This window comes from Ischnura elegans, chromosome 6, assembly GCF_921293095.1.
Source record: "Ischnura elegans chromosome 6, ioIscEleg1.1, whole genome shotgun sequence".
Lineage (NCBI taxonomy): Eukaryota > Metazoa > Arthropoda > Insecta > Odonata > Coenagrionidae > Ischnura > Ischnura elegans.
Genome location: NC_060251.1, coordinates 112,700,799 through 112,717,884, shown reverse-complemented (window position 1 = coordinate 112,717,884; position 17,086 = coordinate 112,700,799). Strand labels below are relative to the sequence as shown.

The 17,086-nt window shown below is 40.3% G+C and overlaps 2 protein-coding genes across 3 annotated transcripts in view; both read left to right on the top strand.

Moving 5' to 3' along the window:
• Positions 1 to 17,086, top strand: part of LOC124161509 (forkhead box protein O) — a 669,559-nt gene that overhangs the window by 237,265 nt on the left and 415,208 nt on the right. The gene's annotated exons all lie outside the window — the stretch shown is intronic.
• On the top strand, positions 11,634 to 12,019 carry LOC124160133 (cytochrome c oxidase subunit 5B, mitochondrial-like). The gene has a single exon (XM_046535883.1). The coding sequence runs from the start codon at positions 11,645 to 11,647 to the stop codon at positions 12,017 to 12,019; it is 375 nt and encodes a 124-aa protein (XP_046391839.1). The 5' UTR covers positions 11,634 to 11,644.

The window sequence follows — 17,086 nt, the reverse complement described above, 5'->3', positions numbered from 1 at the left end:
TGTATGAAGAGGAGGAGTATAGGATTTATATATGGAATGAAAGAAAATAGGCCAAAATGTAAAGTCATTAGGTAAGGGTATGATTGAAAGGGGTACGGGAAGGATACATGCGTTAATAGTATTGTCTTCCTAATATTAATACACTGCAGCCCTCCAGTTAACTCTTTCTTTTACCTCCTTGGGGCCCTTCTTTCCTTTGTCCTTCTTGATCTGCCCTTAGTACCTACACGTCCCTTTTTCTTCCCTCGGGGAATTTCCCTTTAGTTTTTCTTCGATTGTGTTTCCCAGAATCACGAAAAGACTAAGGCTGGGCGGTTATGTAAAGCATCGCCAGCTAGCAATGTGAGACTCAAGGTAAAAGTAGGTGACTATCAGCATGAGTAGGTAGAGCGATTCAACCAGTTGGGCTTATTAAGAATTTAAGAAGGGAGTCCGTGAAGGGAGGGGTGACTGCCAGTATTCTTCTTAAATAATTCATTCAAAAGTACTGCGATCGGTGGAATATTTTAATAATAATGCGCCCCAGATTGCTGCGATGTTTCATTACTGCTGCCAATCGAACTTGTTCTTCTTTGGCGCATAATGATGAGGGAACGATATGTTGGGAATTAATTATTAATAATAATTAACTCATTTATTGCCCTAGAAGTTTTAACTCCTTTGGAACATAGAAATTGTTTAAGTGGTGAGTAGTGCAATTAACTTAGTAAACTGGAATTAACATAGTAAAACTGGAAAAGAATAATTTCTTTTTCTAACAGAAAAACGAACATTAAACAATAAATAAAGAGCAACAAACAAAGAACCAAGAAATAAATAACAAAACCATAAAAAAGGAAATTTATGAAAAATGAAACAAGAACTAGATTACTACTTCTAACACAACAATAGGTATTAATCACATCAATGAGCAGATAAAGGATTATTAAATTACATGATCAGTGTTCATGGTTAGCAAGAAAGTAGGTGGGTGACAATCCTTTTCTTAAATATTTCCTGAGATGCTCTGTCTTTTACATGTTTCGGCAAATCGTTCCACAGCTTTGAGGCAACAACAGTAAATGACTTCTGAACTGTAGATGCGCGGAATTAATCGCAAATATTCCATGCAAGCCTGCCTAAACTGGTAGAATATAAGTCAAAAGGGCGTGGAATTTCATGCATGTTTAATTGCTTAGTTGAAAACTCCGATGTGAAATGCTGTTGTTTTCGGCGGTAAACGAATAAACGAATAAAAAAGGTCATTTCATTGTTACGGAGGAGGTGTATAAGAAGAGGAAGGAGTCAGAGAGGGTGCAATGAACTTGCCGCGAGCATCTTTTTCCGAAAAGGACCGGATTGCCATCCTCATTCCCCTCGTGAAGGGGAGCGGCGCAAGCAGAAGAATCCCCGACACGAATCTGAGCGGCGGCGGCGGCGGCGGGGGTGGCCGCCCCCCGGCTAAGCAGTTCCCCTCGGTTTATTTCCGTAAGCCCTCCCCGCTCGCACCCTGGCCCCCGTCCAATGCCACTCCGTCTCTCATCCCCTCCCCACTCCCACCTTTGCACGCCCCCGCGCCTCCACCGTAACCATAGCACCCACACACCTCCAACCACTGCCCATCTAAATCAGTGATTTCGTGTGTTCGAACCGTAGATGAATGCCGCGCTGAGAAGGCCTGGGGAATATGTCCTCTAAGCCTTAACATACGATTATTTTTCCCACCCATAAGCATATGGTTGTTTCCTATTATTTTATTATTGCCTAAATCGAAAGAATATTACTCCTGGAGTTCGCATTTCACGCTTTCTGATTTTTAAATGACAGTATCTATTTTTCGCGATTAATTGAAAAGTGAAAATTTTCAAGCGCGCGGAAATGCGACGACTAAGTATGAATGCTGGGAAAATCCCGCGTTACGTCATTCTGGTTCCAGCTGCAGCCGTGTGAGGACACCTTGGTTCGAGACTGCGAGCACCGATACGATGCAGGCTGCTAGCAGGCAGAGGAGTGACTTGGTAGCAGGTAGCGCTTGGCTTAAATAAAGAGCAATAGCTCGGAAGAGACGAAAAAAAATGATTGTGTGACTTGAGGCTTTACGCAGAAATTACTGGTGGAAAAATTCACGATTTATGGAACTGTGGAGGGAAAGAGATGTACTCTGAAGACCTTAAGGAGAAGGCGCGTAGTTCTTCCACCCTTGACGTAACGCTTAACTCACATTTTAGGCCTTTCTTTCTCTCTTTACAGACTAATATGCGTGGGATACTGGTAAATTTTAAGTCTGTAGGGCCTATATTACCCCTTTATAACCAAATGTTGTCTCTAAGCAACATCAAAAATGTTTAAACTCTCAGCTCTCTTTAGCAGATATCTAAACTAAATATTATTTTGTAGTTTAAAATTTAGTGAAGAAATAATTGGCTGCCAGGTTAATTATCATTGAGTGTAAAATTTTCAAGTTTTCAAAATGAAAAATCTTGAAATTTGATTTCTCCCAGAAACAGCTCTGCGTTAGAAAGGGTTAATCAAAGAATGGAACACTGGTGTGCGATCGCGATATCAAATTCTGATGACAGGAGAGGCAACAATGTCAGCGATTATGTTGTGTAATGCTAATAAATTGCTCTATGGATCGACAGAGTAAGTAATGAGGAAGTGCTACTAAGAGTCGGAGGAAATTGAAGTCGGATAATGGTATTTATGTAGTATCGCCCTGGCCCCGGGTATATATGACCCTAGCCGGGGGTAATTTAACGAATTCATTAATCGCTAGAAGGATTAAATAGAGCTCGATTAATATCCCAGTGAACACTACAATTATGGCCACACTGTGTCCTAATTGTGGTTTACATGTGGCAACTATGGCAGTGGCTAGCCACAGCTTGCCATATTATGGCCAGACTGTGGTTGCCATGCGGCAAGCCATAGTTTGGCTTGCCAAACATGCCAAGCTATGGCCACACTGTGGATCGTCTCAGAAAGGCCACAGATTGGCAAACCAAACATTTGTAAACATAAGTATATTACGGTTGCTATTGATACAGGTTAGTTGGTAAGTTATTAAAATGGAAGTTGATTGATTTAATTGATATAAAGAAAGTGAATTATCCACACTCAAGCCACATTATGGCGAGCCACACTTTGACCACACCATGGCCGGGGGTCAAAACCACTATGGGGCCATAATGGCAACTGATGGGGTTCTTTTTTATAAAATAATTTTCGAAAAATGTTTAAAATGGTAAATCAAGAATCCGTGTGATTTTGTACCTGTCTTCCCTACGTTATGAGGTTGGTTCACCCCCATGCCAAACCCTTGTATCAGGGTGTCAGATGTAGACTGCGTAGAAATCATGTTATAACTGTTCGACGGGGCGAGAGAAGACGTGTATTCGTCGCGACATTGACGGGCGTTTGGCGCGGAGTCCGTCGGCGACTTAATTGCGCGTCGACGACACACGAGGGAGACAAGAGACGATCGGGCAGCGAGAAGGAAGACGCGCATCTCCCACCCTCCCCTCCCACGTATTTTCTTTTTTGTCCCCCTCCCCACACCTTCGCCCTCCAATCCCCCCCCCTCCGGATTTATTCATGATTACCCCTCATGTCAATTCTCTCTCTCGTAGCCGCCGAAGATGAAGGAGAGGGGGACTTCTTGCCTCTCCATATCCACTTTGCGAACAGTGTCAAGATACCCGAGCTTGAAGTGATATATATCGGTAACTACGGGATAGATTGTAAGGAAATGTACTGAGAATCAAAAGAAAATTATATCTGAGTTTCCAAAATATCATCTCCAAGTTATCCAAAGGTAAATGAATACTGGAAGAACAGAGTGCTTCTTGGGAGTTGGGAAAATTATTAAAAAATAACTGAATAAAGTTTAAGTTAATATCGGTAAAAGTAACTTCTTCCACCCTTGACGTAACGCTTTACTCACATTTTAGGCCTTTCTTTCTCTCTTTACAGACTAATATGCGTTGGATACTGGTGAATTTTAACTCTGTACGGCCTATATTACCCCTTTATAACCCAATGTTGCCTCTAAGTAACATCAAAAATGTTTAAACTCTCAGCTCCATTTAGGAGATATCTAAACTAAATATTATTTTGTAGTTTAAAATTTAATGAAGAAATAATTGGCTGCCAGGATGATTATCATTGAGTGTAAAATTTCAGCTAAATTTGCTTTCCATAACAATAACTGATTAAATATAAAGTTTTAAAAAGTAGTTTTGACGTTATTATTTACGCTTTTAAATTATTTTTTCTGTAACTTTAAAAAGTAATCACAAAATTTATTTTTTCACAAATTCGATATAATAAACGCTAACTTGCCATATGATTCTGTTGAGCTCCTTTCTCATGTTCAACTGTTTGATATGAACAACGATACCATTCGTGCCACTGCTTTTTTACTGGGGACTGAATTAACAATCCTTTATGAATGTGTTGCATTTATCGCTCTTTTCACGGCTACAATTGGTGTGTTTTATGTTATTAAATTGTCCTTTTGATGAAGGATTATAGCAATTTCATCTCTACCACTGAATAGCCTGGCAAATGAACAAGGTAAGCGGTGAAAAGTGGAACGCCGATAACTTGTTGATAGTTAGAACGCCGAGAGCGTATAGATAGAAGTTGATAGGCCCCGAATAGGTGCTGTGCGCTAGGCTTAGATTACTTGAGCAGTTGAGAATGGATATATTTCATAGCGATACGGAGAACATCACATTAGAACCTTGCTACATTTCCTGGTCCGACAGAAACGGTGCATTAAGAGAGAGATTTTGCCCAACGGATAAGTATGGAAATTCATTATTCCCCCGTGGGATAAAAGAATTTGACAAATGCCCTAAAAAATTCCTTTTCATTTGTGAACGGTTGTTATCCTTTCCCTTGGGCTACAACATTGTCGCGGTGGAAAGGCTTGCGCGTTCCTATGACCCCTAGAGCTGCACTGGCGGGATTAATTCTAAATTATTCCCGGTAGGGCCACCCATGCCAGATAGGTCGAAGGGTAGGAGCCAGACGAAAGGTAGTCCACGTGGTGGTGTCACGTGAAAAACACTGTTGGAATGGAAGTGGGAAACCCTACCAACTATCTCTTCCCTAAAAACATGGAGTACAACCAAATGAGCCTCGGAATCTCATCGTCTGGGACCCGTCTGTAAAGGGCGGGTGTCGGGCACGGCAGCGAGGTGGGCAAGGTCCTCGGGGTCGTCAACATGCGAAATCCTTGCAGAGACGAATCATCATCATCATCATCAGCAGCAGCTGCAGCAATGATGAAGGAAGGAAAGAAGACCAAGGAGATGGAGAAGAAGAGGTCAGCTATTCTGGAAGGAAAGGGAGGCTCCCAGATCACTTCTTTAGTACTTCATGGAAACCTACTTTAATCGGTAGAATACTTTAATAATAATAATGTTATCCTATAACCCCGTCACGTTCCTATTGAGGCGGCTTGCAAGGTAGTAATTGGATCTAAGGTATCTAGACCTTTTTTGCAAGGGCAGAATTTGGGGGTGTTCAGCCACTTGCCCCCTCCCATTTCGGATAAACCTTCCCCCACTCCTCTCCCCCATCCCTCCCGATTCCCCCTCTCAACTGCCCCCCCCCCCTCCGCCACTCCTCCCACTATTTGAGGAGGAGGTGGTTCTCGACCCTGATGATATTTCACACGGCTATCTTCGCCGCCCTCCCTCTTGGCCAATACCCAGTGCAGAATCGGGCGCGTGCAGTCCATTAAGACTCTTCCATTCTCAACCACTTAAATCGGTATTACCTTATTATGTGATCTCTGCATTCCCTTCGGGTTTTCACCGCGTCCGATGGGTTTTGGGGAAAAGACTTTCACTGACATTGCAGTCAGCGTCTTCAGGTCGAAGTTGAAGTAACTCGGAAAATTTCCGCCTAATATAGGCCTCTTCATCCCTCTGCTGCTCTCTCATAGGTCGGTGGTTATCCATCTCTCATTGCTGGTCTCCCATTGGTACCTGACCTTTCGACCTGAAGACGCTGCCTGCAATGTCAGCGAAACTGTTGTCGCCAAAACCCAACGGACGCGGTGAAAACCCGAAGAGAATGCAGAGATCATATAATCAACGCCGCGAAAATCTTCGAACCTACATTACCTTATTATGTGTATGTAATGATGATGGACCAAATCGGTCGCTTCAATGCTTTCGAAACCATTCACTGTTTTCAGCATCCCCTCCCCGCATCACGTGTAGCATGCCTTAAATTAAAAATAATATTCATTCATAGAATCTCCTGGGTTTTGCAAACTTGGCGGGACTGCGCCCAGATACTGCAAGCGTAGCCTTGGTCATGTACGTACTGGCCGGCAGTGGAGCAGTTAGGCAGTTTTGGGAGATAAACCCCCCCCCCTAGAGATAAATTAATATGTAAATATTATCATAATTATCAAGTAGTTGTTATAGATGGCTCGTAATGCGCTTCATGGAATGAACTTTTAAATGCCATTTCTCTCGTTATTTTTTCTCTAGAATAGAATTGCTTGTTTTTTTTTGCTGAAAGAGACCCTGGGAATAAGATGAGCAAATTTGAAAATTAAAAAAAAAATGTTTTTCGAATTCTTCCATAAGGATAATGTAGGGGGCGTAGAAACTTTATATTGTTTCTTGGTAGTAATTGTCTAAAACTCCGTCTAAAGAGTGACGTCTAAATAAAAGTGGAGGAGTTGGTATGCCGGCCTGTCCATTTCGCAGACTGCGGTTGTCTGTACCTACCTACCGTCACTTCGGGCGGCCTTGTTCCGATGCTCAACAGCTCATTTAGAATCTTACATCTCCGATATTTTATTGATAGTCAAAAGTATTTGCCATGTATGGCTAAATTTTTTAAAAACTGTTATTTGCAAAATATAATAAGTATTTAAGCGGATGAATTTGACTTGAATATAAGGCTCACAAGTGTTTATATTGCCATTTGTCCCTTATTTTGGAGATTAACGCGATAATTGAGGTTCGAATCTTATTATTGTTTCCTGGCAATTATTTCCTGAAAATCGGTCTTAAAAAATACTGTTTCCCTGGAGCATAAATATTTTTAATGAATTTAAATTGGTGTATAATGAATGTGCATTGAATGAGGCGTATGACAAGGAATAAAAGTTAACCTCAATTGAACTCTCTCATTAAGAATACCATTGTAAACGATACCTACATTCTCTCTGCCGTTGGTACCTGTATTCCCTCCCCTATCGTTGCCTTGGTGGCGGAAATAAAAGGCTGCGCCCTCTAGTGCCCCCTCCGCGCATTCTCCCCTCCCCCATCCATTTCTCCCCCTCCCCTCCCTTCGCCAACTTCCCCTCCTTTCCTCATCTTTTGTTTCCAAACGCGCGGATGAGGAAATGTTGCGAATCGCACCGCGCACCCTTTCGGCGACTCACGGAGCGCAGCCCTCCCTTCAACTGTCATCGCGTCCCTGTGAATTCCTTCCATCTACTTAAATACCTGCGTAAAATTAATTACATAACAAATTTATTTTTTTTGTAAAACAACTTATTTATAATACACATAGATCAACCGGCAATCTGACAGTTGTTATTGCCTGTTATTTATCGGTTCATTCATTGAATTATTCTTCCGGTTAATGTAGTTTTACTTGGAGCATTATGCCGATCACCACAACCTGTCTCTCCTCCCATCATAAGAGCAAGGATTACAAAAATGAATCAACACTCTCCCCTCCAGCAATGTATTCAACATCCCCTTTCCGCTCAGCTCTCGCTTCTTCCATACTTTCTGTCTCCTCCGCACCTCAATCGCCTCCAGACTTTCCTCGTCCTCTTTCCTCAGCGTCACCTTTCCAGTTCCTTAAAGCGCAACACCTACAAGATATTTCCAAACCTTACCCTCTCACGAATTTACTCTCAATATCTCATTGTGGAAACTTATTATACAGGGTGTCCCATTTATCTTGACCACCAGAAATAACTTTTTGTCCAGATGCAAATTCAAAAATGTGTCAAGCAAATTAGCCGTCAGGGGGACATTAATCAGCATGATGGCCTTCCTTGTAGCTTTGTTATTTACAAAGATATGAACAGGAGGAGTTATATGAGAGGAAATGAATTTCCGAATAAAAAAATATAGGGTGTCATTTAAAAAAGACATACCGCTGTTCATATCTTTGTAAATAACAAAGATACAAGGAAGGCAATCATGCTGATTAATGTCCTCCTGACGGCTAATGAACGTTTGCTTGACATATTTTTTAATTTGCATCTGGACAAAAGTTGTTTCGGGTGGTCAAGATAAATGGGACACCCTGTACATAAAATAATTGCGACTGCATTTGATAGACTTCCACTTAGCTGAGAAGCATGCGATAAATAAATACAGTAAGCTAATGATAAGGGGGGCGTGGTAGTTTGGTGGGTGGAACGCACAGCTGATGATGGAAGGCTCCCGGGTTCTTATCCCGTGTGAAGCCTTGAGACACCCCGAAGGCCCAGGCCCAGAGAAAGGAACTGCCATACCTTTAATGTGTGATAAATGCCTCTGGCTGAGTCTGGGGTGAATTCTACCCTCACATGTTAAAACCAACCTTTGGGGTAAGTCACTGAATGTGTGGGTGGGTGAACTTAATGGATTTCATCAATGCATTTTTTTTTCATAACTTTTATAAAATAGACTGGCATTTTGCCTCAGCAGATATCGCATTTTCTATTGCCTATTATATTTCTTTTCCATCTAATTTTGCTGTCTGCAGCTCAGGGGCAAATACAAGGGATGGGCCCAGCCCTCCCCTCCAGAAATGGAAAGAATAATTAATCTGAATTGATATAAACATAATGCGCCTTCTAAAATAGTGGTAAAAAGTGAATACCTTTTTTAAAGAATAGTATTTAAAGAATGAACCTACTAAATTTTTTTATGCTTCCTCAATTGAGCTACCAAAAAATAATTTAAAAAATTACTGTGATTACAAATAACTTATTATTGGTATTGCCCCCCCCAAAATATTATCTATATTCGCCACTGCTGCAGCTAATTCCAGTCCTCCAAATATCTGTTACTCTGCTTCTTTCTATTATATTTTCTCCTGTCTATCTCCACTCCTAATGATTCCCTCTGCCTATTCTTCCGCCCTTAATTTCCTCCGCGACTCTCTTCCAACATTCTCACGGCGTGGCATTCCTTCTCTCCTCGCCCACCTATCTGTCTTGCTTCCGCATTTTTCTCAGAACCCTCATCTCAAGCGCACCCGGTCTATTCTTATCATTGTAACCCTTGCTAAGTCCTCCTCCATTTCATTTGCTTTACAATTTTCAATTTATTCTGTTGTACTCTTTCATCCATCATGACAACTACCTTTTTTGTGTTTGGAGCTGGTCGACCTCGGATGCCTTGGTGATGGGTGGGAAAGGATAAAATGGAAAGGTGGAAGAAGTCGCTTTGAGTGTAAAATTTTGAACTATTTTCTGGTGGAAATTTTTTCTTTTCTCTTCGTCTACGATTTTTAGTGATTTTTCTTCATCTAGTCTAGACAATGGGTTGGTGGATTGCTAATCAACTAGATAATTATTGTGGTCAATTAGGTAATTGCTTGCTGAAATGGAAACAATGAGTTTTTAACAGTTTAAGAAATCATTCAACATAAAATTACCGATCAAATGTGGTTGCCAAGAAGAGATGGAGGCATGGAAGGAGAATTACCTAGTTTCATGCTGAAATCCGTGGTATTGAGAGGGATGATTGGTAAACGAAGAATGGAGAAGAAGAGGATTGTTTTCATGGAAGGTGTTAGTCCTTCGAGGAGGTAGGAAATTATTTTCAAAGATTTTTTAAGTGGCATTTATGATCTTGAGTGTAGCCCTTCACGATGAGGAAACACGGACATTTAGTAAGGAGGACGAGAGAAGACTGCAGATATTCGAGATGTCGGTGTGGAGAAGAATGGAGAAGGTGAAGTCGACGGAGAGGAGGAGGAAGGACGAAGTGCTTGACATGGTGGGTGAGGAGAGGTAGCTTCTAGATGAGATACGGAGGAGACAGAAGGTTTGAATGGATTGAGTACTGAGCGGGGAAGGGATGCTGACATCAGGGTTAGAGGGTAGAATGTTGGGTAAACCAGGGAGAAGAAGGGGGAGAATCGGAGTTTTCGATAGGATGAAAGGGGAATTATTCTGAATTGAAGATGACTTCCAAAATTGTTCGTAAATACTCCATGCAAACCTGCCTAAAAAAATAAAGCACTTAAATGATAATATTTTTGCCAAGGACTCCTTGCTTGTTGATGTTTATGTATTCAAGATTAGTTTTGTGATAGTAGTGGGGTGGAATTACGTCTCTAATGAATTTATTTGTTAAAAATTGATAAAATATTTACAATTCATTTCAAGGTGCGTCCTTAATTATTGCTAGGCAAAGCGGATCTCTGAAATCCTGCGGCTCTATTTAAGTTCTTCCTGTAGGCTCTTCTTTTCCTTTTCCAATGTGGGGGAGAGGGTAGCATTCCTGGAGTTTGCCGCCGCATGTCGGACTTGGCGTATAATTGCCTCCTTGATACACTCCCCTGATACCACTGTGAGATATTTGGCGTGAACTCCTCTACTACAGTTTATTTTTTTCATTTTTCTCCCATTAAGATCCTTAACTTGAGATGTAAAAAAAGCATTTCATTTTCTTCGAAATCTCTTATCTGTTGATGGAAGCGCTAGACATAGACGGAATGCATGGCTCCTAGGCTTTTTGAGAATTCCCGGGAGTTTGTTGAAGGAATAGGAGTCATCGGATATGTTTTCCGACACGGTACTGTTAAAATATTTAGTGTTTTTTAAAACAAGAAATTTCCATTTTCCCGCCGAATTCATTAGGAAAAATTATTAAATTATCATTATATTTACACAAGAATATTCCAGAGCGATCCTCAAGTCTTGATTCTGGCTCAAACTGGACTCCATTGCCACTTTGGCATTACGAGACCTTTCTCAATTCCCGACTAAACTTCAATCGCCATTATCCAAAATATCCGCCGCTATCGCATCTTGTATTTAAAACGATACCTCTCGTAAAAATACATCAGAGTGTAATATTTTACTCAGTATTGCGAATTTTTGATGGGCATGAGACCATGAATGAAAGTAGATTAGGTTAATGCATCTTTTTGTCAATTTTTTCACAGCCAATCTAGCTCAAGTGGGTTTAGTTGATGTTAGTTTTATGAAATACAAACTCCAACCCAATCTCTTAAAGGAGAAAAGAAAGCTGCTCATTCGCACTCGTTCGACAGCAAATCTATGCTTCTTTTTCAGTTTTATGTATTTTTAGTTTTTAATTTCAACTAATTACATACAACTGAAAAAATAAATATGTTTTTTGCTCTCCTGAAAAGTTGCAATTTTTGAAAAACGTGTTGTTAGAACTTAGCCATCGAAATGTTGCGACCGTAAGTGGTATTTTAAATGGCTGCCAAGGAGGCCGGGATGTTTGTATCTATGTATCTAAGTCAGAGACTGTGATTTTAAATGGCCTATCTTTATGAGAACTATTAAATTAATTAGATTAAAGTGGAGATATTTTGATTCATCCATCTCCACACATATTTTTCGAAGGACTAAAATTTCCGATATTTTTTCAACATACCTCGTAGAGGCCGGCTATCTACCCGCCCTCTACCGATCTGCGTAGATATGGCTGCCCTGTGTGGAAGAGTATTGAGCGTTACTGCTGGCCGAAATGGCCTGTATTCATCAATTAGATGTGCCAATCAAATGATGGAGGATCCAATGGAACATGCCACCGGTTTGGAGAAAAGAGAGTTGTTGGCCAAGGCCGCTGCAAATGATAACCCTTTCGACATGAAAATCTTCAAGCGGGGACCTGGAACTAAGGACTGTCCGACTGTCGTACCGTCAGCTTTTGAGGCCAGAATAATTGGTTGCATATGTGTAGAGGATTCATCTAGTGTTGCTTGGATGTGGCTGAAGCAAGGGGAGCCTAAGAGGTGTGGATGCGGTTATTGGTTTAAGCTGGAGCCCAAGAACCCCGTTTACAAATTTTTTTAGATTGTTTCATTCCATAAATTTGCTGTAAATCATATTAGCCTTTATCTTAAATAGTTATATGCCCAAGATGGTCATGTATAAATAATAATAAATATTATTCCTTACTCTAACGGTCTCCTGTAATCGCAATAGGTTGGTTTCCTATTATTTTTTTATTGCCTAAATAGAAAGATTATTACTCCTAGAGTACGCGTTTCACGCTCTTAGATTTTCGAATGACGATATCTATTTTTCACGATTAAACGAAAAGTGAAAATTTTCAAGCGCGCGAAAACGCGACGGCTAAGTAGGAATGATGGGTAAAAGTCCGTGTGACGTATTTCTGGTCCCAGCTGCCGCCCTGTGAGGTGACCTTGAGGCGAGGCTTTGATCGCTGATACGATGCAGGATGCTAGCAGGTAGCAGAGTACCCTGCCAGCAGGTAGGGCTTGGCTTAAATAAGGATTATTATTACCCTATCAAACGAAGGAAACTTACCGACCATAGCCAGTTTTAATAGGTGATTATTAAGACATGTTTCCCTGTGCTCTGTGCCTCATTCATGCATTGGTAACCTCAGACGATATAAAACTCCTATCCTCTCGTGTAGAAACTAGGTCCCTGTGACGTCACGTGGAGTGGAATCGCATGGGCGCCAATCCGGCCTTTTTCAAATGCAGTTAAAATTGACCATTGCCATTCGTCTGAACTGGGATTTCTAAAATCATATAATTTGTATATTATGAATACACTATTGTTGGGAAACGAATCGTAATCAATGCCTTTCCTTTTCTTTGATGAAGGAAACTACCCTATTCTTATAGTAGGAGCGGGAGACGAAGGTCGCTTCATACCTTGCGATTCTGCGATGGTGATGACGGAGAATCAATCCGCGTCGACACGTGTGATGGCGATGCCGCGATGCAGCCTCAGTGTGCGAGGTGGCGGAGGAGGCGTCGACGGCGATTCAAGGATGAAATCCCCGCTCGAGGCGGGCGCGGCTCCGATGATCGGCTGCCAAATGACCAGCCTCCGACCGAAATAGTATCGCCTCGGCGAAAAGAGCGCCATGCGCCTAAAAATAAGCGATACGAAAATTATGCACGCGTGCAATTAGGATGTGCGCCTGAGGTCGAAGGAAAACTCGAATGAGGCCCTCTGATCACTCCGTCTGAGTGCCAGGATGTGCGCAGACATTAGGGTAGTTTCCTTCTTCAAAGAAAACGAAAGGCATTGATTGCGATTCGTTACCCACCATTAGTGTATTCATAATATACAAATTATATGGTTTTAGAAATCCCATGGCGAATGGCAATGGTATAGACGAATGGCATGGCTAATTTTAACCTCATTTAAAAAAGGCCAGATTGGCGCCCATGCGATGCCACTCCACGTGACGTCACAGGGTCCTAGTTTCTATACTAGTAGACAGGAGTTTTACATCGATATTTCGATTTAGGCAATATAAAATAATAGGAAACCACCCTTTTCATGGATTCAGTACGTCTGTTGCCATTATGTGCCACGATCAAATTAAACAAATCGGTCATTTTATTTATCTCGTGTTTCATTATTCATTTCATTATATCAATATAAGATTGGAGACAGGTGGGGCTGATAGGTAAAATTGATGTGTCGTGTTCCGCATCTTTGCATTTGTTATAATTAAACGCAGTTGCTTTAAATCGGAATAAAAGCATCACTTTATAAGCTTGCATGATCTTTTTTCAGTTATATTTTCTCATTTTTTTTTACTAAAATGTAATGCTTTTATTTGTGTTTTTTGATTAATATTTAAATAAAAGCTATCAATGCAACCTTCGGTGCTCAGATATTAAGAACCATGAGACTTAATGTCCATGAACTTCATGTCTGACATATTGGTGTGTTCATTTCCAATCAATGGCTGGTTAGCCAATTTTAAAATCCCAGTATCTATACTTTTGTGGATGGTATTGTGTTTTCTTTGCATCCGTAATTACTCAATATCCTTAGAGAATGGATTCCTCTTTCCTGTATTTAACGCTGAAAACTTTTTAATTGTAATTCGAATTCATTTGTGTAAGCATATGCACAATAGAGTCTTTGAAACAGACGTTTTACCTTACCTTATAATATTTCCCTACATTTGGACTCTTCTTGCAGTACTGAAGAAACTAACGAATTTGTTTTTCTCTTTCTCAGGTAAGATCTTCTCAACTCTCTGTGGCCGAGCACCCGCTGCTGAATTATTTGCGTCTGGAATTAATTGGTTTATCTTGACCGTAGAAGTTGTTAGAAAAGGCTGCAGTTGTCCAAGGATCTTTGGTTTTAATTGCCTTTATCTGCACTGTATTTCCACGTCTCACAGGTATGGAACGCAGTGGCTTTCTATATAATAAATCATTATCATACGAACACCTGCTTATATATGTATGCTTTAGTTTTATCTTAGATGTGAGCTGACATAAACTATATTTGCTGTCGACGTAAAATCTCTGGATGATGCATTGAACTTGCGCTTTTATATCATGTATTATGCCTTGGAATTTTTTTTCCTTTTTTTGAAAGCAAGAAAACAGTTTCATACTAGCGTTTGGTCTTAAATGGGTTCTTAAGTCTTATCTCTGATGTGAGGTGACATAAACTATATCACCAGTCAGCTAAAAATTATCTCTGCGTGATGCATTGAACTCGTGCTTTCGCATAGTGGTCCTTGAAAGTGACGCTGTCCGACCCTAAGTGATTTGTTGAGGCGAGGTGTTGATGATGGATGCTGATTGCTACTGTCGGTGTGTGCAATTGCTACACCTCCCAGTTTTTGAAGGCTATTGCCCCCGGAAGAAGTTTAAGAATTATTACTCTCTTCCTCCAACAAATATGAAATGAAAGTTTCATGATTTTAAACTCTAAAAATTACGAGTTTGCTGGAGAACGTGCAAGTTGAGTGCTATATAGATTTCTAAAATGGTGATAAAAATATTTATTGTGCACGGTTAAAAAAATGGTAGTGTAAGTATATAAAGTACGTAGTAAAACATACTGATACTACCGCTGTTAATTCGTGTTTCATTTCCTATTCTGCGTTGGTCATTATTGTTAATTAGCAATATATTCCTACTTCGGCAGCTAATAGATAACAACTAAAGTGTTCTCATGTGGTGGACCGAAATTTATATGCGATTAAACGGACAACTATTACTCCTGGGATTTCTTTTGCGTAGTATTTAATTAAGATTGGTTAGTATAATGTCTCTGTGCTTGTTATGCTTACAACACGTATGCGCTATTAGCTCAGTTCACGATACCTCTCTTTTCAAAACAATCCGGTATATTTATTTTATAGTTTTCATCATATTCTGAGTCACAAATTTCCACTGCTGTAAAAGAAGGGCTAGCATCAGCGTAAAGAATGTAGCTCTAGCAAAACGTAATGTGATACCTAGGAATACAAGCTCCCAAAGAAACGCTAGCAAATCGGATGGTGCTTCAATTGTAGGACGACTTAATTATTTCTTCGAAAGAGAAAAGTTGGTTTAAAGCACGTAAATAATTCGTGCCAATTGAATGGGAGTGACTGACTTGATTCCCATCCGCTTTATTTTATCTAATACGCGTGCTCCTCGAAGGAATTTCTTCAGTAATCACTGTACTACGAACGATTTACTTTTATGGTGGAACTTTGAGCCAATAAATGGTTTGATCTCGCTATTTCCCCTTCCAGCCAGAAAAAGAAAAATCCCTTAAAAATTTTCCGTTCTCGGAAGGATCCATAAAGAGTCTTTCTAGTCCCCTCTGCCGGCTTCACTTCACAGTTCCATTGTGGAAAAATACTCCCCGAATTGAAGCGTTTCAAACTTTTGCGAGAATAAGGAGAGGATATATTTAGGATACTATTTCTTAAGGATATTGGGAGTAATAGTTTTCCAAGGTATTTTTTTTCGTGCAGGTTTTAAGATAAATTCTTTATCTACTTCGTTCAATTGTATTAGGCTCAACTATGTGGAAGTTAATACTCGAAAATGAAAAGGAGACTTCGTTGATTTCCACTAATTTATTTCGTCCGTACGACATGTTTCAAACCAAAGAGGTCATTATCAAGTACAAAATTTGAATGGTAAAAAAGAGTATATGTGTTTCCTTACCATTCAATTTTTGTACTTGATAAGGACCTCTTTGGTTTCGAAACATGTCGTACGGACAAAATAAATTTGTGGAAATCAACGTAGTCTCCTTTTCATTTTCGAGTCTTTATCTACTCTTGGAATGCAATGCGGAGGTTTGGAAAACAGAGTTAGTTTTGAGAATTATTTATTCCTGATGAATATAGAGTACATTTTATCTCCCTTATCAATTTTCACCTTGCACATTTTGTGCATGACAGAATTAAATTAATCTCTGTATGCTAGCGCATTCAGATTATGCGGCAGGATAAAGCGATATCGTTTCAGATTTAAACACTTGAGGCCACTTAATTCGTCTTTGAAGGGTTCAGGTCTGGAAGTTGTTTGTTGATAAATATTGGGGTCGTTCTTCGAAGGTATGAGTGAATTTTTGCAGTGCTTATCACCATATCTACTCTTTCAATAAATCCTTCTTTAGCTGACCGTGGACATTTTCGCACGAAGAGCTATTTTTGAGGCTTGAAATTATGATTAGCCGCGTCGAACCATATTTCCTCTGGACGACATTATCGCCAGCGTTGCAGTCAGCTCCTTCAGGTCACTAAAGTAGCGATGCAGCACCTTTTCCACCTTTGCTATCCCAGCCATAGGCGGATCTAGGGGGGGGGGGAGGCACGGGGGCACGTACCCCACCCAAGAACCTTAAAAAATATAGAAGATTTTAATAAAGTCCCATTATCGTTGCGTTCGTTTTGTATTACGAGGTATCAGAGATATTTTAGAAATGACAGATTCAGAATGTCTTTTTTCCACGATCAATAAGAGAATATAACGGCAGCGATAGAACTCATAAATAGATTGTATAACTTGTAGTGTAGCCTACTAACCTATGCAAAACTTAATGCATGTTTCTTAATTTTATTATTATTTCTAACAGCATAGGGTAGTATAATGTTTTAGCATACGTGACTTTTTTTGGACCGTG

Coding starts and splice junctions, on each gene's coding strand:
- LOC124160133 (XM_046535883.1), top strand. CDS start 11,645: ATGGCTGCCCTGTGTGGAAGAGTATTGAGCGTTACTGCTGGCCGAAAT.